We start from the raw sequence: 24,077 nt of genomic DNA, 5'->3' as shown, positions 1-24,077 counted from the left end.
AGAATACCAAACACATAATCAAGAGAGGCTTGCAAGCATGTTAGCGAGGAACAAATTAAACACATTAAACATAATTCACGATGACAAACAAAAGAGTCAGTAAAAATAAAAAAAGGAAAGAAAAAATTTAAATTATTTCACCGCAACGTTTCAGGTTGTAACTAAGCAGAGGTTCTTCATATTCTTTACTCAACTTTTTTATTCAAGTAAAAGTGGAAAAGTACAGGTTCTGAAATGTTCTCACAGTATAAATGTAAAAAGTAGCCCTGTGAAAAACATTCCTGTGCAAAGCTAACTAAGCCTCCCCGTTTCTCCGTGGTCATCTTTCATCTTAGTTTTGTCTTGCTTTGTGGTTTTCGCTTGTTACATCTCTTTACTTTTCCGGCGTTTTACATTTTTTTTACTTTGTTTTTGTCCTGTTGTGTTGCTTTTGCCTTGTCACGTCTTTCACATCATTTTTGTCTTGTTGCGCCTTGTTGGGTTGTTTTCGCATTATTTTGTCTCTTGCATCATTTTTGCCTCGTTGCGTCTTTTATGTCATTCTGGTCTTGTTATGTATTGTTAAAACAGACACGATGTAACACGATGAAATGACCTGTCGTGTCATATTCGTCTTATTATGTATTGTTCTGTTGTTTTTGTCTTGTTACACCTTGTACATAATTTTTGTCATGTTCCATCTTGTAGTCATTTTCTTCAATCTTGTTTGTCTTGTTATGTCATTTTCATCTTGTTACGTCTTTTTGCACTGTGACCGTCTAAAACTAAAGTAGTGTGCCTGTTTTGAAAATACCAGAAGCAGAGAGTGTATATATTTGTGTTAAAACGTAGGGAGTAAAAGTAAAAAGAAATGCTCATATGTCAAAGATTTGCCTCCATGTGATTCAAGTGAGCAAATCTTGAGTAATTGATTATGACACAAACACAGCCTCCTGGGACTGCAGCCTGGAACTAAAACAACATCAAATCAGAGAGACTGATGTGTGGAAATAGAAAAAGTACATCGCAGTACAAGATAATAGTTGTGTTTACAGAAAAATAAGCAGTAACCATGTATCACAGCATGTCCAGAGAACAATACAATTATGAAAGGAGCTAGTGTTGAGCTGTAACAATGCCGGTGGACGTCTGGGGGGCTCCTGGGATCCTCGGCTCCTGGGGGAGTGCTGACTGTGCTTACGTTTCACTTGGCCATTCTGTTACCTTTTAAAAGGCACCACCAATAGAGCCTGCTTGTAAATTACCCCAACGAGGCTCAACCCTGCCAACTTCAGGCAGTAAATAATCCGTGCTCGCTCATCCAAACCCCCACCCCACCCCAACACACACACACACACAGCTGCCCACACACAAACACACCATCCGACCACCCCAATCCTCATATTAAGTCCCAATGGCCAACCCGTGCCTCCCACCCCCCTTCACCAATCAGAAACAAGCATAATCTTCCTGCAGACCAAAGTTATTCCACAATTATTATATTATTTATGGCTTGAAAGGAGTGCTTCCAGGCAGTGGGGGTGGACAAACCAAAACATTGGGCCGTAACTTAAGATCTCGTGTTGCTATCATCAGTGCTGCCTTGTCAGACTCGCATACATGAATGTTTTTGTTCTACTATTTTTTTTTAAGAGCTGTTTATACTTCCTCCCTCGCAGTTTTGTTAGTCAGCGAGCTTCCCTTTTGTCTCCATGTTGTCGTAATGTCTCAGCAAACGATCAATGGGGGTGTCCCTGTTATGAGGGTCACAGGTGAGGGGATGTTGGGGTGGCATGTTGTGGACATGGAGTGGCTTTTTTTTTTACGAGAAAGAAGAGGAAATAAAGTTGGAAGTCGAGTTAGTATTAGCTGAGTATCAAATTTAGTGTCTGGCTTGGCTGTCAAACACTGTTTTGGCATCACCATGGTAATGTGAGGAGCCGCTGTAACCCCACAGTTTTCACGGTGACCTTGCCCACTCGCTTTCCAGTAGAGGCACTCTGGAAACGGGGAGAAACAGGGAAAAAGGGGGAGAGGGGGGGCAGGATGGGGCAAATTGTGCAATGGTGCTCCTGCATAGAGGGGGTGCAGACAATGCCATGAGAAATGGCTTAATGGTTGGACTCTGGCAGCGCCAGTTCAGACAGCTTTGGCTTTTTGTTATGTAAGAAACCTCAGGATGACTGTAATTGATCCTAAACAACACAACAACGTCATCAAACAAGATGACAAGGATGCTTGGATAAATAGTGGCAGGCTGGAAGAAAATAAGGACATTTTAAGCCAAGAAAACAACTGTTTTACATAAAAATCCTAAGAAATATCTGAAGCATCTTCTAAGCCTGCATGAGAAAATGCTGCTATTGTCTAGATCCTCTCACCTGGGGCCCAGCTCGTCCTCGCTACGCCAGACAAAGTCTCCAAATTTCTCATAATGGGAATTGTAGTGGTGCTGGACTCTGTATAGCAGCGGAGGAGGGATCTCCATCAGTGTGTTGTAGGCCATCTGCTGCTCCTTGCCACTGGTGTAGCCATTATACAAGTTGTACACCTTGTCTGCTATCTCTGCGAGGAAGTGAGAGACAGACAAAAGAGAGTCGCAGAGAAAGCGAGTGGGAAGAATGGATTTAACACGAGGGAAGAAAGCAAATAAGCAGAGAAGTGTGTGGCAACAATCTGGTGGAGAACTTCAGCGATTTGGTATGAGGTTGGGGGGGACTAGCGAGAGACAGATGGTGAAAATCAATGAAGCAGAGACTGAGATGTCCTGATTTTCAGTCTTCAAATACACTGGATCCTACACTTCCCATAATGCTACTCGACATAGTCTTACCTCAGAGCCTCCCTGCCTGGCACACTCCCCGTGATTAGCAGATTGATTTTGACTTGTGAAATTGGTGGAGTGCCCCTTTACATTTCGCCACAGCTTGTTTTAATAACCGTAATATGTAATCAAGCATCGTGAGAGTTGTGATCAAAGAGAACTGTATGTCAATCCTGACCTCCTTTTGTCCTAACTTTTTTACTTTATGAGTTTAGATAAAACCTATAAAAACAAAAACAGCGCCATTATGAGTTAGATGAAAGGGTTTAATGCCAAAAAATGTTCATGCACATGGCTGTGTTTCAAAGGGGCAGACATTTTTGTAATGTATGAACAATGTGGATAAGTGCCCATTAGGCTGCCACTCTCTGGTCGGTTGGTCAGTTGGTTAATATTCTCTTGTCCGGCTGGAGAAAAGCGCTTCTTAATCCATTATTTTCAGGGGTATGAGGGACACATGCAGACCCGATGTACTTTTTTGTACTATTTTTGAGTGATAGGCTATTTACTGAACATTTACTTGGCTCCGAACTCCGTCCACTAAGTACCGGCACAAATTGCTACATCGGCCGCCAGCCTCAGAGGACAGAAGAGCTGAGTGGATAAAGGGTATTTATGATGACAATGAGTGTGTGAATTTTACTCTGATGATGAATGATGGACCTGTAACATTACCAGCGGTCCATTACCCGACTTCAAACTTTAAAGCTGTAAATTTGCCATTTTTTAATGTCGTTTTAGGGTTTATTTTCTGGGTTGAATTTGTCTGTTGAGCTTGCAGTTAACATGTTGGTAATATAGCTATTCCGACAGGGTGGGGCAATTGTAGATTAATGTTGTAATATCGAGGGACAGTGAAGAGCAGCTGTGTCTAACATTAAGCCTCATTTGAATCCAACTAAATTAAAAGTTTTTGTGGAAGTTTACACTGCAGCACAACTTTAGCTAAACTAGCATTAGCTTTGCTGTCATACAGAAGCTGGTTCTGCTAAGTGATCCTCATAGGTATGTGCATGAATGTTACTACCGTATATAAATTTAGTTGATAGACAGGCCCTGCAGGTAACAATATGACTGTGTGAAAAAGAAATGGCAAAATTGCAGAAATTCATGTGCTTGGCAACACTGTGTTACATTGATTAGCATCCATTTAAGATACCAGGTAGAGTGCACTGTGGCAGATTAAGTTAATCTAGAGATAACATGCAGATTTTTTCCCCCTATCAGCCAATAGATTGGTTGAAGAATAGGTAGAATTATAGCTAACCAAGATTTTATTTGCCTGACTACAGCCTCAGTACTGTTTTATTTAAATTGTGATCAATTTAAAGAATGTAAGAGGTGTGGAAAACATAGAAATAAAAAGAAAAAGCAGAAGAAGGCACAGTAGGAAAATGTCAAAGGTGAGCATACCTTCAGCTCGGCTGTCATCCACCATCGGACAAGATGTCCGTACTGAGACAAAGCTTGACTCAGAGTGGCTGCCTCGGCTGTCAACTGCATAGAGAGTAAACCTGAAAATGAAAAGAAATAAGGTAACTTGGAAGTGCAACAAAACAAACAACTGGCATAACAAGACTTTGGATATGCTGACACGGCCTTTCAAATGGCTGCAATTTTGCGACCCCGCCTTCATTTCTGTTATTCAGCTGCAAATAAATTACACAGTGAAAAGTCTGCGTGATAATATGCTTGATAAGATGGTGGTCTTGCTAGGTGAGCTTATATTTGATAATATATAACCATACGCTGACATCACCTACTTTATCAGAAAATGTCTCTTGAACATGGAGCCAAGATTTGTGGGATTTAATTATATCTGAAAATAAGTGCAGCCAGAACCACAACGGCAGAGGAGAGAGGAGTAAAGGGGCATCTGGCTCGACTCCAAGCGCTCTATAAGGACAAAAGTTCCTCCCTCTGAAAATGTCAAACATCAGAATTTTTTGGGTTCCACGACAGACTTCCGGACCGCTCAGGACCCTGATAAGATCCAACGGTGAACAGTTCAAGACACAGCAATAGGAGATGAGAGACACACTGGGAAAATGCAATGCATCTCAAGTAATGTAGGGCCACACGGCTCGGAATAGAAAACAAATGACCTTTACATGTCCTTTTCAAAATGCCAATCTGTGTTCTTCTGAATAAGAAGAAGTACAAGGAGGAACTGGTCATATTGAATCTAAAAAAGGATCAAGGGTGGCACAGATTAAGACATCAATATCCTTGCAGTGGCAAGGAGAGAGAGAGGGCGGCTGGCGCTCTCGTGAACGAGCATGGCTATTTGCCACTGCCATCTTGATGACGGCTGAACTTTTAACTTGCCGCTGCAGCTCTCCGTGTGACCATGGCAACCACAGAAACCACACCAAGGAAAACACACAAGCTACTTTTACTGGTCTCTGACTTCCCTGAGTTACACGCATCTTATCCAAGCTGTAAACGAGCATATCAATTAAATAAGGGTCACGGAGTAACATTAAATGGACTACATTTTCTATATTGCTTTTCTAGACTAAGCACTTAACATGCTTTACAACTACAATGTCACATTCACCTATTTCCACACACACCAGTGGCACAGCCATTGGAGGCAATTTGGGGTTCAGTATTTTCAAAGATACTTCAAGATACAGACTGGAGGAGCCAGGGATCAAACCGCTGATCTTCTGATTTGTGGATGTCCAGCTCTAACCACAGCTGACCCAAATTAGCTTTGATGTGTTTTTTTAGCTAAACTTGCCACATAAATTGTGTCATACTGCTCTCCCATACAGAGAGGCAAAATCACGCCCCCTTCCGGTACGCCCCATGGGATCTAATTTTGGAAAAAATATGAGCAGTTCTCAATGGTGAAAGACAAGTTATCATTTGATCCTGTTTGAATAGCGCCACAAAAAAGTTTTGTTTGAAACCGCTCAGTCTTCTTTCGCACAATATACATCATCAACACAAATATCACTGTCTCTGAAGTGTTTGATCCAGCGATTCCTGGTCCTTTTATCAGCCAGGAAGAAAAACAGCGAGTAAGACCCGTTGATTTGTGGTACAAAAACACATAGGCATCTTAGCTTCAGTGACTAACGTTAGCTTTTGGAGGGACTTGCGACTTCTGGGTGTGTAGTCTTTCAAATTGCATCCTCATGGTCTTATACCTCAGCAGTTTTACGGCAAACTGCAACTTTTTTGACTTGTAAAATTATCCTAAAATTAACTTTTGACTATAATTCATATTTTTTCCAAAGTAAGGTCCCATGGTGGTCCACTGGAAGGGGCGTGACTTTGGCTGTTTGTTTGAGTATATGATGAGATTAGAGTAGGTGAATAGCATCAACCTGAAGTCAATTGGTGTAGGCCTTAAAGTACAAGTTCAACATTTTGACAGTAAAACACCAACACCGGTGTGGACGTGCAGGGCCTTTGATGGAAACTGTTACTGTATTTTTGATCTGATGTTGTTTTACAGGTAAAGAGTGGTAGCTGACTGCACATGGAGTTTTTCTGAATATTTTCTGAATATTTTCAAACTATAACTTCTGGTTCAACATTGCATGTTAAATATTACACATAAAGGAGGTATTCTATAAATAATGCACAGTTGTGGTTAAGGTTGTTTTTGAGCAAAAAACTAAAAAAAAGTTTTGGTCCCTGGTCTTACTGCAGGAGAAGTTTTGAAAAAGTGAATTTAGTATTGAGAAATGTTTGCAACTAGTTATGAAAAACTGTAAGCTTTCAGCAGTATTTCCACACAGTTACCACTGTAAAAACAACAGAATGACAAAAAGGAAACCACAAAACACAGTGAGACAAAATGAACAACTGAGATGGCATTCCAATGCTAAACACTTTTAGAAATACATGAAAATAAAGAAATTAGGATATTATTGTTTTTCAAAAGTTGCTTTTCTTCCTAAAACCATTTACCTTTTTTTTTCCTCATGTAATATCTTTCGAGATCTGTCCCAATGCTGTCAAATGATTGTTTTGTTTGTAACATGACCTGTTTGGACATTGCTCACATACTTTGTCTGGTCTTGTTATTCAGCAGGGTGGATGCGGTATTCCCCAAGAACCTCACAAAAGACGCACGGGCCTCACTGGCTCCTCTGCCCAGCAAAACAATGCCGGCATGTAACAGTCACACTGTTTAAATTATGTGGCCGCATAACGTGCAGATGGATACAATGAGGTAGAGAGAGGGGAGGGGAGCAGGAGGACGACGAGGCGGGACTTTTATCACTGCAATTTGTTAAAAGTTTTGTTTGGGACCCGGGATGTGAGCATGCCAGCCTTTTATTGCTGTTTTTGGTTGTTTAAATGGCTGGCATCAATGACAGGTACTGTTTCCCCTCACACAGCCCCTACAGCAATTACAAAATTGTTATGTACTGTAATAGAGCTGTTTCTGCCAGGAGATCGAGCCTCTCAGAGAGTCAGCTAAGGAGAACGGCAATTTAGTTGGGTAAAAGAGGGACAGTATGCCCATTTGTGCAAGGAAATCTGACATTTTACAGAAATGTATGAGAAACTTTACAACTTTTTGATCGTGGTCATACACAGGAACCATAGACAGAAGAGGAAAAAGTGGACAGACCTTCGGGGGCTGAAAAGTCAAGCCAAGTGCCCCAAACCTCCATTCTTTCTAATGGCCTACATGGGGCAAGTCCACTGGCTGCAAAAATAAGTCAGATCGATTGTAGTCATATGAGAAACTTATTGTTTTCTCACTTCATTTTTGAAATCTTACGGTCTCAATCACTAGTTTCAAGTCATCTTTTTTACAGCATGACGTTCATATTGTAAATCCTGGTTCCATTTAGAGTAAAATAGGTGATAAAGCAGGGTATTCTTTAGGGCGGGACTACCCTATGTTTGACAGGTTATTCTCGGTGAGTCCATCCAGTGCAACACACTAAGCTCACGAAACTCAAACTGTCAAACTAGATAGAGCTGATCAAATTTGGATCAATATTCTGTGACTACATTGCCTATTTCATCCTTAAAGTGTTTTGATTCAGTGTACTATTTAGTTGACATATGAGAAAGATCACGATCAGGCTCCTGTCCAAGACAGACCAAAATATGTTTCTTCATTGTGCACATTGTGAAAACAAACTATGTTTATGGGTATGGGGTAGGTTTAGAGACAAAAAAACCCCACTTAGTTAGGGTTAGGGAAAGATCGTGGTTCTATTTCTTGCTTATAATGTTTTCAGAAACAGATTTTAGTGTATTGTTTAGTTACAATACAAGAAAGATTGCGACCAGGCAGGCCGCTACTATTTCCTGCTGAACGAACAAGCCAAAACCAAGCACCAGAATCCTGCATGGGTCCAGTTTTACAAATCTGAACCAGAACCAACCCGTTCCCCGCAATCGTCTCTAAGTAATACTTTTAAATGCTATTCTCACAGTCTCTGAGCGCACCAGCTTTCTCCTAAACGTCTGACTTGGCCGTCAACAATGCACTGTCCTCAATTTGCACCAGCTATTTTTGCCTACACCCAACCTGGTGTAGGACTTTATGAAGCATTGCTCAAGTCGCAGTATGTCACCCACATGTTCAAGTTCCAAAAAAACATGATGGCAACCCCCAGTAACGCCAAACTCAAGTCTTCAAAATGGTTGCCTACAAACCAGTGGGTGTATGGTTCTTTACGGATCCTGTAAGGATCTCATTCATAGACACAGATAGTAGCGGCGAAGGGGTCTCGATAGATAGAGTGTGGTGTCTGAGCTCCGTACAGGCACCCAGTGATGATAAAGTTCGCCTGGAAGAACAAAGGAACCAGCCAAGGTCTGGCCTGCCACGGGAATGTCAAAACATCAAGAAACAGAATTGGCAAGACACACACAACCACCCCGGCCACCCACCCGCACACATACACGGATACGCTTTCCTTTGTCTCTGTATTTTTCTATCTACATTGCTTGCATATAGCTCAGCTCTGTCTACCCCTCTCTGTAATTCCTCGTCTCTCACATCTATTCCAAGGCTGTCTGGCTGCACATGGCTCCTTTGGAAGCGGCTCGGATTTGTCCGTGTGCCACAGTTTTGAAAGCTCAGCAAACAATGAAGTGGACAAATGGCAGATTAATGTTTGTGTAAATTAACAATGTTGCCATTAAAGTAACCATTGTCCTCTAATTTAATGAGACAGCGGAGAGATGGCCGAACAAGAGATGACAAGACAGAAAGCTCGGAGACAGACAGAGCAGGAGAGGAGGAATGAGAGAAAGTGAGAGTGAGGGAGGATCAATTAGGGCAGTATTTTTGGCATGCCGAGAGAAGCCAGGGCAGTAGGGGATGCCTTTTCCATGACGTCAGCATTTGGACACACATCAGTTGAGCCAGTCCACAAATCAATCAAGGCCACATAGAATCGTTTCTCACTGCCTGAAGAATTTATGGCAGCTTACAGTATCTCATGACTTTGAAATCCTTAGATCTAAGTGGCATTACACTGGAGCAACAGCCCTAAATAAAAATTGCTTTGCCTTTCATTGTAAATTAAAAAAACTATCTAGGCTCTGAATGATTTCACATGCAGATCAGTGGGACTCACAGCCCAAATGAATGTAATGATGATATCATCTCATTAGAATTCATTTTAAATGTATGTAGCAGATATTTTGGGAAACTGAGATATTTCTAGAAAATTGGCACGACCATCATTCCGACAATACTTTGAATTTGACAAAATCACGGCAAGATCATCATGTTGGGTGAACCAGTACTAGGATGTGCAGCTATGAAGTTAAAGTTGCCAGTGTCCTACAACAATTTAATTTAAATTGCATGCCTTCATACATTTCCTGCCTGCTCAATTTTGTTGATTTGCTCAGGTTTTGTTGATTTGGTCATTTTTCCTTGATTTTTTCTGGCCAAGGGTAAATAGGCTTAGTCAAAGGGTTTGTTTTTTTTATCAGTCTTCATGCATCATTACTGATGGAATCACAAGCATTGTCTTGCATGGCTGTGATCAGCTCTGGCGGCCTCGCTGCCGCCGGAACATGATGCAGCTGTGTCCGGTGGAATCAACAGAATAAACCCAAAACAAGAGACAGAAGTAATTATATGTCAGCTCTGCTGTCTTTGCTCGATTTCCTTTTGTTTTCTTTCAATCGATTGGCTGGTTTGAAGTTCTCCAAGCTTGCAGGTCTCTGTCAATATCCATAAATTTACACTATATCTAAGTTCCATCACCTCAATTGTATTTGAGTCGCAGCAAAAACTTCAGAGCTTGATATGCCAAAACACATAAACTGAACTGACCCTTTAACTTTTATTCATTTGCCATGACTAAAGCCTTTCTTGAACCGTAACAAAGTAAACGTAGTAAGCTAAAAGTCACCACAGTAACTGGGGCAGCAGTTCACAAACAGGTCATATGCAGCCATCCTTGTCACCTAGCGACAGAGATGTAAGATCTGATGTAACCGCAACATCCCTGATATAGTTCTGGCTGGAAGACCAGTAAGTCGACTGCCACCCCAAATCCATTTCTTGGCATTTCCAGATTGATTTAAGAAAGTCTTGACAGCAAAAAAACAAATGAAATGCTATTTTTTGCAAATAGGATCACAGCCACATTTGGAACTGTTTTCAAATGTGGAATTCTGCAGATGTTTCTCAGTCCGGATGCTCTGGCTGCTCAAATCGGACTGTATTTTGCATTAAACACAATGCTACACGTAACACAAGTGACAACAGAGTGATGGAAGTGTGGCTGAGCAGCTCAACGTGTACCAGTCGCCTCAGTAGTTGAGTGTGTGACACAGGGGTTCTGCACCGCAACATTTGCTGATTTGCCTGCAGTCTGAGCAAAGCCGGACTTAATTTGTATTTTGGTAGATCTACAACCGCAGAAAATCTAAGATACCCTTGAAGAAAGGTAGTTAGTGCTTTTATGCACATGGATCCATTTGTGCAATCATGTCTTCAATCATTCTTGCTGTTTAGGATGAGGGAAATAGTTTGCCGGTACACTGCTTGGGAAGACTGATATGCGCTCTGGCTTGAGACTGATGAACACTGGCTAATGTCAAGTCATACAGAAGAAGACAGCCAGGATATGGTTGAGTCTTAACTGGTAAAAGGTTGCTGGCACACAAATGATACAGAGAAAAAAAAAGGTACAGGAGGGAAAAAAAAAAGAGAAATAAAGCATGAAGTCAGGAGGAATTCAGACAAACTAGGTGTCTGGAGACACCGCCTTAAGTCGTCTAGAGCAATTAGAAGCAGCTGAGGAGCTATCGCAAAGATGCAGCGTAGCTGGGACTGAGACAACTCAGGGAAGATTCAGTGTCTGTGAAGTGAAGCAGAGAGCCAAAGTGTGATTATTGTACTGCATACAGTATAACAAACTGTCATTAAAAACTATCTAATGCATACCAATAACATTACAGCAACTTCTCTTACAGCAACTATTCTCTAAACGGTTTAACAGTTAAGTCAGTGTTAATCTGGGTACTTGTGTACTCTCGTGTATTTGTTGTTGTTTTAATTCACTGCTGTACTTTTCTGTATTCATTATTCATTGACTGCTGTCTGTAAGCCAAATTGCCCTCCAGGGATATTGGGGCTTTACTCTACTCTACATCAATGAATGAAGACACCAATTTGGCATCACTACTTATCTCTGTGGATACACAAACCTACAGTAACCTAAAAGTTTGTGATTAGCTAATGGTGCACAAAGTCTGATGGTCCAACAAGTATATTAATATGTAGCACCAAATGGTTACAGTACAATAGACTGTTATATTGTATTCTGATTAGTCAACTTTTGAAATGAACTGTGTAACTTTTCATAGAGCAAACAGTGTTTTAGTTTGTAGGGGAACATGAAGGCCATAGCAGCCTTGGTAATGATCAAGTGTAAAGCCAATGCCAGCGGAGGTCTTATCAGGCCCTTGATTAAGACAAGCGGAGTTGGCTGCAAACAGATGTGCCCTCAGACGTAATTCCGACGTAAACTCGGCTCTTATCAGAGAAAATAACACTGCGGAGAATGCCTAAACAAAGATAACGCCGCTACAAAGTTGGAAATTAGGCTCTTGTTGCAGGTTTTTGTCAGGGGAAGCCTGACTTCTACAAATTCAACTAATAGTTATTTCCCCACGATTCTTCATCCACTGTCAAGCTTCTAGGAAACTCACAATTGTGAATTTTTAACTAAATATAGGGTAATTGTCTTTTTGGCATGGCCATCAGCTTCTAGGAATATCATCAATGACTGTTGAATGCTTTCTGGCTCTTTTATTGCATTTATTTTATCGTCTTTATTTCCTTGATGAAATGCTTAATTCTGAAGAGCTGTTGCGTCACAGACAGGGAGATCTACTCTGCTGTCCACTGGCTGCTGCCTTTTATGTGAAAGTGACAGCTTGTGACTGCATACTCTGATGTTAATGCTAGATTAATTTAAAACACCACATGGCACATATTTTACTGTTTATAGCTGTGTCGTCGGGAGACATTAATGTTGAATAGCTTATTGGCATTGCTACATTAATCCATCCATCACCTTCCCTCTGGTGTAAACAGACATACACACCCACACAAACTCCAATAGAAAGGCCTTGTTATGCCTGTGATGTAGCGTCCTTCTCTCACTTGTATCCCAAGTCTGTCAGTGTTTGACCCAACTAAATAAACTTTCTTTCACTTGTTAGCTAAAGGCACAACATGCAACATTTTTATAAAAACAATGTGTAAACTCATAAACATAATCCTTTTTTATCATCTCTTATGACCCACTAGAAGTGTGTGGTATCGTCTGTATCTAGTCCCTGCCCTTCCCTCCTTAGTTTCTCAGTATTTTCTTGTGCTTAGGACGCTTTACCAACCCAAAATGTTGGTATTTGATGTCCTGGGAATGATACAGAGCAATCGGCTATCTTTCTGGTGCATTTACAACCAGCTAGGACAAATCCTACAAACCGTTTGATTAACATTGGGCTGGTGCTGTAGACAGAAGAGTGTCATCAGTCCAGATGTGAAAAATTGCTTTGAATGTTTCGCTGCCCTGATTAGTTGTAGGTCTGTCCAATTGCGTCCAATCAGCAGGTCCGCCCAGCGCAACACGTTAGGCTCCCGAAACTCAGATCAAACTGTCAAACTGGAGAGTTGCTTGTCTGAAATGTTTTCAGAAACATATTTCAGTATACTGTGTACGAGAAAGACTGCAACCAAGAAACCGCTGCTTGGAAAGGGACCAGGCACTGTTACGTCATGTGTTTCATTGCTCTGATTGGTTGGACATCTCGTTTCATTGCTCTGATTATCCAGTTGCGTTGAGAGCCATTTCGGCCAGTGAGCATTAATGACAAGCCACGGAAATCAAAAATGAACTGAGAGGTTCCAGACTCATTCACTTAGTCTGGTGATGCCAGGCTATCATGTGGTGTAAGGTAGGATTTTTCTATTTGCTTTACTGGTTTATCTCATAGTAAGTGTGTTGTCATAGCAACCAGAGCCATGTGGATTTGTTGTCCTTCACTTTATCTTCTTTATTTGAGTTTAACTGACACTCCTCTACCATGCTGACGGTTGGACTCCCATTAGAGAAACCAGATTAAACTGTTGCAACTTTCAAATTACTTGTTTTTTTTTGTAACCTTGACTGATACAACACAAGTACATCCACATGCAGACTGATGAAAACATCACAGCGGATCATGTTTCCCACAGCTTTAAGTCCCGGCCGCTCCTTCATGAGGCGCAATGTCGCAGTTCCCAAAACAAACCAAGGCTGCCACATGACAAGAGCATTACAAACATTTAGACGCTTCACGAGACCTGAGAAGGCAGTCGAAAGCCGAGAAGACAGCGTGTTTCATGTGTCCAGTGACAGCCACAACAACATCTGGGTCCTGTCTGGTTCACCCATTACTGCTGCTCCTGCAATTTTGTTTCAAGATGTGGAAGCAGGCAAACAGTGCTCACAGGAAATGCACAATACAGCAAAACTCAGTCGGGAAAAAATAACAAAAACTTCTGCCTCAATTTGAAGACAATAATATTTCTGCTCTGAAATGTTCCTCTAAATAGCTTAACATAAATCGACTAAACAGGAAAATAAAAGCCACTGATCACTGGAGTGCATTGAGTAATTCATCGTTTTTTAAAAATTCTTAACTTTATGTTGGACTCCACCCTGCTCCATATGTACATGATGTAAACAAAATATTAGAAACAGGTTCCAATTTAATGCAGTTAATCTACCATGCAGTTAATTTAACAGTGTTTGCAGGACATGACGTGTTATTCATATGACCAGCTCTAATGACGGATGAGGTAATCCCATTCGCGAACACATCCACAATATAAAACTGCAGATAGACTCGGCTGCCCATTTCTCACACCGTCACAGTTTGACGCGCGATATGTTAGTCTGATCGCTTTGAAGGCATTTAATGACCTCAGGCAAGGTCTGTCTGCTCACTAAATGCCACCCAAAATCTACACAGAGTGGTCAATTTGCTCTTAGAGTTTAACAAACACTGCTTCTTAACAGGGTTCCTTCTGTATTCACTAAAACCATGTTTTCCTCTGACCAAAGAGAACATAAAAGAACGGAAGCATCCACCACTCCCACCATGTTGAGACTAAGTATGCTTCCCTGGTTAACTCGACCCAGCTGTTGTTCAGGAGTAGGTAACAAAATTCACCCCCTGAAACAAAATAACATTTGCAGTGGGAATTGTAGACACCCAGGGGAGGATGTGGTATTGCTGATATTTCCTCGGTCATTGTTGTTTGGGAAAGATGCAAACATGGCCACAACATATTGTTTAATGAAAGGTCTTTATATGCTAATGAGAAACACTGAACTCATAAAAAATGCGGTCAGAAGAAGGATCAAGTCAATTGGGTCACAATAAATTGCGAGCTGAGACCAGGAGCAAAGTCACAGAATACTGTAGGTGAGTCGGGACGGGATTGTGCCGCACTGGTGAAGTGATGCACTCTCTAATTACTTTCTAGTGTTAAGAATAGAAAATGTTTATAGAAAAAATGTTGTCCCCACAATGCAATGAAAAAAAAAAGTTCCTGGACCCACACTGATCCTGATTTTCATCAAAACAATTCACTTGCTGCTTGGCTGATGGCTGAAAATGTGATATTCTGGTAAATTAAGCACACTCTCTACATCCCACCCCTTTTTTTTTTTTTTTTTTGTAAATCAAAAAAGGGAACTACAACTCTCCTCTGCCTGGTTTTAGACACATTGTGTGTATGAACCAAGATTGCCCAAACATTTCCAGAGCCTTAAGAAATTCAAGGAAATCTTCAACTAATACAGTACATGGGTGGTGCCAACTGCACAGCAGTGGTGTCAGTCAAGTTCAAGAGTCTTTAAAATCAATGTCAGCAATTCTCCTCTGCTGAAATCAGCTTTGGTTAGCTCACAAAACCCCAAGAGGAGTATTTCCACCCAAAGTACCTGCAAATTCTAATCCCAGGATCTACTTTTCAAGGAACTAAAAGGTTCCTTCTTCATTTCCACCACTAAAGAACTGTGTATATTAGGAAAATTTGTTCTTTGATGTATGAAAAAGTGATGGCACCATATAACACAATGGACAGGCATCATTATTTGCTATTATTTACTCCATGTTTGCGACTGCAGAGGAGTTGAGGTTTTTACCACCACCAAAGTTTGTGTATGAGCAGGAACTCAATTTAAACCCTGGTCCGTATAGCAGAAACAGGTGAAGTTCCTTCAAAGGTTCCTAGTTACTAGGGAAAATTCCTACAGTGGAAACGTGGCTTATCATTACAGGTGGTGGTCCCACGTTCTTGCTTCTAGCTGAGGCTGATTAGCACCCTTGGGTAGAGGGTGCTTAGCCAGAGTGCAGTGCTCTCAATCTACTGGTCAATCTTCGTTCCCACTGTCACCTATAGTGCTGAAGGGCAAGTCACAACTGAAAGAACGAGACTGTGGATACAAGAAGCCGAAATGTGTTTTCTCAGGAGGGTGGCTGGCATCTCTCTTAGGAATGAAGTGAGAAGCTCAGTCATCCGTGAGGGACTCAGAGTAGAGCCTCCCTAGGGACGTGTTCCAGACACGTCCAGCTGGGAGGAGGCCACGGGGCAGACATGAGGACTAGTTGGAGGGTTTATATCTCTGCGTTGACCTGGGAGTGCCTCGGGATCCCCCCAGTCAGAGCTGTTTAATGTGTTCCGGCGAAAAGGAAGTCTGGGGTTCCCTGCTGGAACTGCTAGCTCCACGACCCGACCTCAGACAAGCGGTTGAAGATGGATGAATGGATGGGTGGACCATCCAACAGCATTTACACGTAACCTCTCCTGGCTCCAAAATGGGACCCTGGTGTCCCTACTCCAGGAGAGGATGCTTTTTTTTGAGATGTTGACTATATAGACATTTGAAAGTCTGACCTTACTCGGGATCAATGGGCCTTGTTAGACCCAACTAAAAGCTCCATAACACAGCTTGAAGGGTCACAGGGGCAAACAAACCCCCCACCACGATCAGACGGCAATTCTCTTCCAACTTTTAATATATTGTACTACGTATAGCTTAATCCACACATAAAAACACATTTTTCCCCATAAGTTTAACATCCATTTTTTATGTATTTTATAACCACTGAGTTCTGGAAACAATTAGGGACTTTCCATACTTCACAGACCTGTGCAGGGACCTTGAAACTATTTCTGCACTAACTACAACATACAACACAATTTATGACTCATGTTTATGCATACGGTGAAGAAATAAACAGCCACAATAAATCAGCCACTCAATTGACTTGGAAAACTTGGCAAAAGGCGTCGGCAGACTTACTTGTAGAGACTGTCGGGTTCCAGGCACTTGAAGACCACCGAATACAGCACGGAGTGAGGATGGTCTCCAGTCCTCCTCCCGGCGACGACGCAGGACGAACCCAAACCAGAGAAGAGATCATCCATCAGGCTCAGAACCTCACCTGGTAGACAGATTAAATTTAAGAAGAGAAGAAAGGAAGGAGGGACGAAACAAACGCTGAAAGAAATATTAGAAAAAGGTCATGTTGCAAATGTTATTTGTACCGTTTCACCATCTATCATCCTTTTACCAAAACAGATGAATAAAGGCAAAGTTATCTTTCAACATTATCTTTCATCTGTTGTTCTTAGTTAAACAAAGCAATGCCACATGTTTTGGTCCCACCACATGTTTCAACACAGGAAAACAATAGTGCACAACATGAACTTAGTCATGAATGAATTTCTACATTTTGGAAAGTAGCTCTTTCCTTATCAATGATCACGTCATTTGACTCCGGTGTTGTGAGTTTCACCCCTGCCCGGAGCCACTTCACCGGCACCAAGCCCCAAGGCTAACTTAAATATAACATTTTACTGACAGCAACCCAATACACACTCCATTATAGAACTGTAAGAAAACAGGATTTCTTTCCTTTATGGGCACATGGTAGTGTTACAATGATATCTCACTGAGCACCCCGGCGTCTCACAAAACACTACTTCACAAGTTGTGAAATATCTTTCATGTCAGCTTACGGGAAAGGCGAGCGACGCACGCTTGTTCATTTAGACACACACACGCACAACGCCAGTTTCCAGTGCTCATGGGGGTGATGGAAAAAAGAGGGAGCTGTCAAAATAGTTTAAAAGCTCTCAAACGGTTGGATTTCCAACTATTTCTACACGAGGTAAAGGGCAGCTTAGTTTTAGCTTATGATACATGGGCCAACTTATAAACACAGGGAGTAAGTCTGGCTGGTAGGGCACAAGGGGATGGTAAGAAAAGGTTGCAGAAGAGAGGAAAAAGAACTGCACGAATGAATGATTTGACCTTTTCACAGAAAGAGCTCTGTGTATAGGAGGTTTCCCCCAAACACATTCCTGCACTGTTTCAGGGTTGCTCTTTTGAAGCTTTTACCTTTTTAAACATGAATCTCAAACTGGATCCACTGTTATGTTGTTGAAACCTGCTTAGGGCTGCAAAAGAACTTGTCAATATCAATATCAGTGTGTGTAAATTTGCAATCTTAATGTTTTTGTCCAAACGTTGGACTGATCTGTTGATAAAGGAGTGTGTTTGACTAATACATTTCAAGCTGGAATTCCCATTTGTTCAATCTTACTAAATAACTTACATCATCACAAACTTTTATACATCATTTTTCAACTTTCCCGAACCTCGAGACCACCTGCATGCAGTGTTTATATATGCTTTGATAATCTTTGGATAAATTCTTACTCAAAGTTTAAAGTATTTATTAAACAGACAGATTATCTTGGTGTGTCAACAGGAAATTAAGAAGCCAGACATTTTACGTAATGACGGTTTTTCAGTAAAAATGTCAATTATATTTTCTAACATATTAACAAAGTCCATATTGTTTTAGGCTTGAGAAACTTGAGCAACAGTCTTCTGATTCAGAGCTGGTATTTAAACACTTTCCATTATTGAAGTTCTTTTTGTTTTTTACGTTATTATTTATGGAGCAGATCTGCACTTCATTTGGTTGTCCTCTAAAATGCTGACTTTGTTCTTTCTGACTTTAGATTTTATTCATTTAAAAATGTCTGCCTTCCAGTGGTGCCAAAGGTGTTTAGTAGCCTAAACCTGACCATGAACAGAACTGGGGATGTGAAATCTTGGGCCTCCTTTATAAAAATGTTCTTAGGTTATGTTTGATTTGTAAAAGAGCATAAAAAACCTTGCTTGCACAAGTACTAGGAAGACCTCATTTGTAACTTACATACCTGTGATCAGTTAATCTCAAATTAACTTTAAAGTGACGGCACCAGCCTTATGTGATTTCCTCTTAAATAATGCAGCACAAACGAGGCTTTAGTCAGGAATAGTCATGGACCAAAAGAGAAAAACAAACTCATCATGACAGTGGTAGAAGAGATTGAAGGCAGGCGCCACACATTATTCAGTGGACTAAATAGTAATAGCCAAACACGCAGCATTATTAATTCCTCACACCTGTAACTCATTATTCGTATCACAATGGGCCTCGTGCAAGAACATTTTCATATTCTTATCTTAAATTTCTTTTTTTGTATGAAGGCCTTGTGCGAATACGCCACAACAGATTCAACAAACACACCTTACTTCAGAAAAACGTGTAAATTATCCACCTGTGTGTATTTGACTGCACGTGCACAAGACTTATAAATTAGCATAATTAATGGCCCAGTAATACCATATAAGGCTGTGCTTCCTGCTCCATATGTCAGGAAGGGTTCATTCATGAAAATGGCATCAAAAAGTGAAAACTTAACAAGTTTGGAATTTGATGTCCTGATTTCAGAGATCAATAAAGCAAAATCTGTCATTTTATCAGCGTCAGCTGTGGAATTGAAAGACCTGCTAAATCAAAGAAATGGGAAAAGCGCGTGCTGTTGATGCCGTGTTACTGGAAGGTCGGACTGTCACTGAAACAAAGAAGAAATGTCTTGATATGAAAATTACTTCAGAGAGAAAAAAAAGACTTGACAAGGGGCGATGGAAGACTGCAGCGAGAAGAGAGGGTTAAGGGGAAGTCTTCATCACAGAGACAGAGGACAGAATAAGTGGGGATGTTCGCCTGGACAGAGACTTCCTAAACCTGTACGTGCAGATATATGACCAATACACCTGACAGCAGGTAAGAATAGATCATTGAATGAAGGATGAGAGGCTTTTATGATCTGAAATGTAGTCAAACAGGAATGATGTCGACATAATTATGATGTATAATTTATTTTTCAAACTCAAAATGTCTTTAAACTAATGAAATATACAGTCATTAGTGAAAAACTTCAGTTTGGAAACCAGCAGACTGACTGCACATGACTCTACGACAGGTCTGGTCCACTCAGAAATTGTTTTCATATCTGAAAGAAAATTCAAAATATGAGAAAACTGGTGAATGCCCCAAGTTCTCTTAAATCACTTGTACTCGACTGCAACACCTCTACATAACCAGCAGAAAAATCAAGTCAAGCCTAGACTTTGCTTGGAGATAATATTATTTCATGGTTAAAGTAAGGTTTTATAAATAACTACATGGTTTTCTGAAGATCAAAATTGATCAGTAATGCTTTTTGTAAACAAGGTGCCTGGTCTCCAGCCTGTATGTTCATGTTTAAACTGTAGCATTGGACGGTTTCCTCTTATTTTGCTGTAAAGAAACACATGGTGTACATGTCAGTCATTTTCCAAGCAAGACATGGATACTATGGATACTACAATCTTATTTTATTATTTGAACTTTGCAAAAATGTCAGTGGTCCAAGCCTTACATGAGTACAGAGGCATGAAGAGTGCGATTGCCTGACACACCATTGGTGATGCCTCTGTGACTCTGTGACATTTGTTCACAGCCATTCTGCTGTTAACTCTCACATTAAGGTTCTCTTGTCCGGAAAGTGTGCTGCATAGGTGAGCTAAAGGTTGGTCAACTGAGTATAATGCAAGCTTTCACACAGGATTTCCCTGAGGAGGGCTGATAAAGTTGTTTGCTCTTCACCAGCACACAATCATCTGCAAAGAGAAGATCACCCGACACAATATTTCTGACAGTGGACAGCTGTTTGTAAAGCCTTGTGCTTTACGAAACAAGGCAAAAATCCGTCCTGACATGGCTGTCCTCCACTCCGCCAGTTGTGGAAAGCGTCACCTAATAATTGACTTTGATGCGCAAGGAAACAGAATTATCCAAAATAAAAGGCCACATGGAAAATGAAATACTGTAAATAAGAGGAGGAGATTTACTGCTAAGATGATATTGGATCCAGTATTTCCCGTCAGATTTTATCATCCAGAAGCTGAGCAGCCAGGGATTTGATTTGTCTGGAGGCTCCAATATGGCTATACTAAACTGAAAACAGTTTGGGTGTGATAAAATTCAAATCGGTGGCTTATACTGTGTAGGACCAACCCGGTTCATTGTGTTTAATTAGCCCAGCTGTACTGATTCACAACATTTTCTGCTATGATCTTACATTTTTATAAAAATATCACTGTCTGGAAACCATTGGCATTACAGACGTATTCAGCGTTCTTAATTTTCTTTTAGTTTATGCAGACATACCAAGTGAGCTATGTATGTTGACACATGAAAATTTGGTGGAACAACAAATTATCCCGAGCAGACCAGTTGGTATTTGGTATTTATCTGTTTAACACTGACCTGATTTTGGCTTGCATTCATTTTGCCTTTCAAGTCCATTCCTCCACCTTTTATTGCAGGCAACAATGAGAGGAATGCCAAATGAACGCCAGATTTCTTCTACTTCACAAAGGCTAAAAGTTAGAAAGAGCTCCAAATATCGTGTTGGCAAACGCAGAGTAGCGGGAGGGAGGGAACGAAAAAAGAAAGAGATAAATGATGAAAGAGGAAAGAGAAAATACCAGCAAGCGCTCTGATGTTTTATGACTTTGGTTGTGGTCGTAGAGAGGACAGATGATGTCAGTGGATGTTTTGACAATCGGGATAAATCAATGCGGGATTACTGAATAATCGCGAATAATCCCATTTTACTTACTCATGCTCGTGTAGCATAGACAGCGTGCTCTGATGTATGGCCTGTTGATATTGATCATTGCTGGGTCACAATTCATTTTATCTTTTAGTGCCCTTTTGCCCCGTTGCCCATAGATAATGGACATGCATGGACAGAACAGTGCACATGTCTCCTGAAACAGCAAAAAAGGAGCTATAAAAGGGCAGGAGGCAAGATGAGTTCTGTTCCTGCTTTCTAAAATACCCCTAGTGACCAGAAAAAAACAAAACAAAATTATTGCCATGAATGCATTATTCATTTATGATTTATCGGGGACACAAAGCACTGGATATGCAATCATCAAATGTTGAACATACTGTTTGTACTGTGGCTAATTTGTAACACTGGTTGGGTTCTAAACCACTTCTTAAAATAAGCTTGGCATGACAGTATGCATGTGCACTAACAGAGTCAGAAACATGTTGTGTCTCTCATAGGCATGAACAGAGAGGGACAGCATGTGCTTAGCTTCGTGACATGAGGCGAAGTGTCATAATTGGACATTACATGTAGAGTGTTAAATAGACCGCTGACAGCACGAGGAAGTGCTTAAGTAACTTTGATCCATGTGAAAGACTAAACAAAAGACAAATGTCTTTGGTCTGGTCTTCAGTGGCTCTTGAGTGGCTCACTGTATAATTATCAATTTAAGGACTCAGCAGGAGAACATAGTGTGTGTTTTAGCTCTTTTAACAATCATATAGCCTTACCTAGCAAACTCTCCCCACACATTCCATTGGGTCAAACCCTCTTTAAACAAAGCCATCTGAAAGTTATAAACTGTTATGCAATTATATAAATATTAGACCAGCATGCAGGCTTAGTAGGGGGACACAATGTACCATCATTTGGACACAGTAAAGGGGCTCTTTTCTATATAAATGTCAGTGTGCATGAAGCAAACAGTTGCAGGTAATGAAAATTAATTACTGAAATGTTCAAAACCAACATCGTAGAAACAGTACAGTTCTTTTACGATGAGTTACATCAAATGTCATTATAAAAATGAACATTTTTTTTTAATACAGCTAAAGAGTACTCTGAGATATGTTTCTGAAAAGTGAGAATCTTGATCCATATGTGATCAACACTGCCTAGTTTCTCAGTTTGATCTGAGTTTCAGGAGTAGTGTGTGTTCAGGTGCTGCTTTATGTTTTTTTTTTTAATCCCTCTGTGCCACAGACGGCCACAGGCTTCGTGTTTTCCTGTTGTCCGTCCTCCATATGTACGTCCCTAACTCCATCCTGTTCTTGTGAACACGATAACTCAAGAACATCTTGATGGAATTTCTTCAAACTTGGCACAAATGACTCAAAGATGAACTGATTAGATTTTGGTGATCAAAGTCAAAGATCAAGGTCACTGTGGTCTCATGTCCATCCCATTCTTGTGAATGTGATATCTCAAAAACACCTCTTCAAAATTGGCACAAATGTCCACCTAGACTCAACGATGAACCGACATTGAAGGTCAAATATGGAGGAGGCCACTGAGCTCTCATGTCCGTCCCGCTCTATCTTGGGAACAGAAAGATGGTATTTTATCAAATTTGGTACAAATGTCCACTTGGACTCAAGGATGGACAGAGTAGAATTTGACAGTCAAAGGTCAAGGTCACTGTGACCTCACAAAACATGTTTTTGGCCATAACTCAAGAATATTTATGACAAAATTTCACACAAATGTCCCAAACAATGAAAGTGGATGGTGACCAGTTGTCAAACATAAAAAAACAAAAAATAAAATGCCTCCATACTGCTCATTCTGGTGTAATCCAAGTCTCTTAAAGACCCAACATGACAAGTTGACTAAAAAATGTTATTTAAACTATGTTTTTAGCCTGAATCTTCACTGTAGATCCTCAGCTTGGAGCCATGTTCATGTGCACATGCACACCGTCTGAACTGTGTGTGTTGTGATGGTGTGCAAATGGCATGTTGGGACCTCAGGAGACTTGGATTATATTATTAGTATGGAGACACTCTATGTTTTTATTCCAGTTGTTTTTTAAGTTTGAAAACTGGTCACCATTCACTTCCACTGTTTGTGAGACTCTGCAACACTGTTTTCCTATGAAACTCCAGCAGCGTTTTGCGGACTAACAAAATAAACCCAACCCTCAATCGGCATGAGGATGAGGAGATAATGACTGAATTTTCATTTCTGGGTGAACCGAGAGGCTCTAGACTAATTCGCTTTTGCAAATCGGTCTGGTGATGTCAGTCTACATTTGCATTATGTAAAAGCAAGTAATAGCAGTTTCTATGTGAAATGCAGCACAAGTAACTTTGATTTTAACAGAGGGAAAAGGAATAGTTAAATCAATTGCTGGCCCACTCTCCCTACTGATTTAAGAGACATCAAATACAAGGTTACACCATCTGAAACTGCAAACTGATCCTACATAAGAAGACTGACTGACAGGGCTGCCACGGTGAGAGTGGTGAAAGTGAAAGGCATCTAGAAATACAGTTCACTGCATGTAACCATTACCAAGCAAAGCAAATATTATTTACGAGCGTTCATTATTGGTCAAGGAGAAAGCAGTCAAACTGAAAGACAGATTTTTGTGTCTGATCTTCCGACTGAAGACCTTGAGTGCAAGTCCAAATTCATTCTCAAGGTTTGTACAGAAAATCTTTTTAAAACTTGGCTTCAAGCGTTTAACATATGGCAGCGGTCTCGCTCTACATCTCTCCTAATCACCCCTCTGCCTGATTCAAAGAGGAG

At 40.8% G+C, this 24,077-nt stretch overlaps 1 protein-coding gene across 2 annotated transcripts in view; it reads right to left on the bottom strand.

Annotated features, from left to right (window-relative positions):
- Positions 1-24,077, bottom strand: part of astn2 (astrotactin 2) — a 382,265-nt gene that overhangs the window by 3,853 nt on the left and 354,335 nt on the right. For both annotated transcript variants that reach the window (XM_084745505.1, XM_084745506.1), the window contains exons 20-22: positions 16,624-16,765; positions 4,217-4,317; positions 2,361-2,544 (exon numbers count right to left, since the gene is read on the bottom strand). In XM_084745505.1, coding sequence (XP_084601631.1) covers positions 2,361-2,544; positions 4,217-4,317; positions 16,624-16,765 — 427 coding nt within the window. The remainder of the gene's footprint in view (positions 1-2,360; positions 2,545-4,216; positions 4,318-16,623; positions 16,766-24,077) is intronic.

The sequence above is a fragment of the Lutjanus erythropterus genome, chromosome 20, assembly GCF_056507025.1.
Source record: "Lutjanus erythropterus isolate fLutEry1 chromosome 20, fLutEry1.hap2, whole genome shotgun sequence".
NCBI classification, from domain to species: domain Eukaryota; kingdom Metazoa; phylum Chordata; class Actinopteri; order Lutjaniformes; family Lutjanidae; genus Lutjanus; species Lutjanus erythropterus.
The sequence above is the reverse complement of the archived record's forward strand: the minus strand, read 5'-3'. Positions and strand labels throughout refer to the sequence as shown.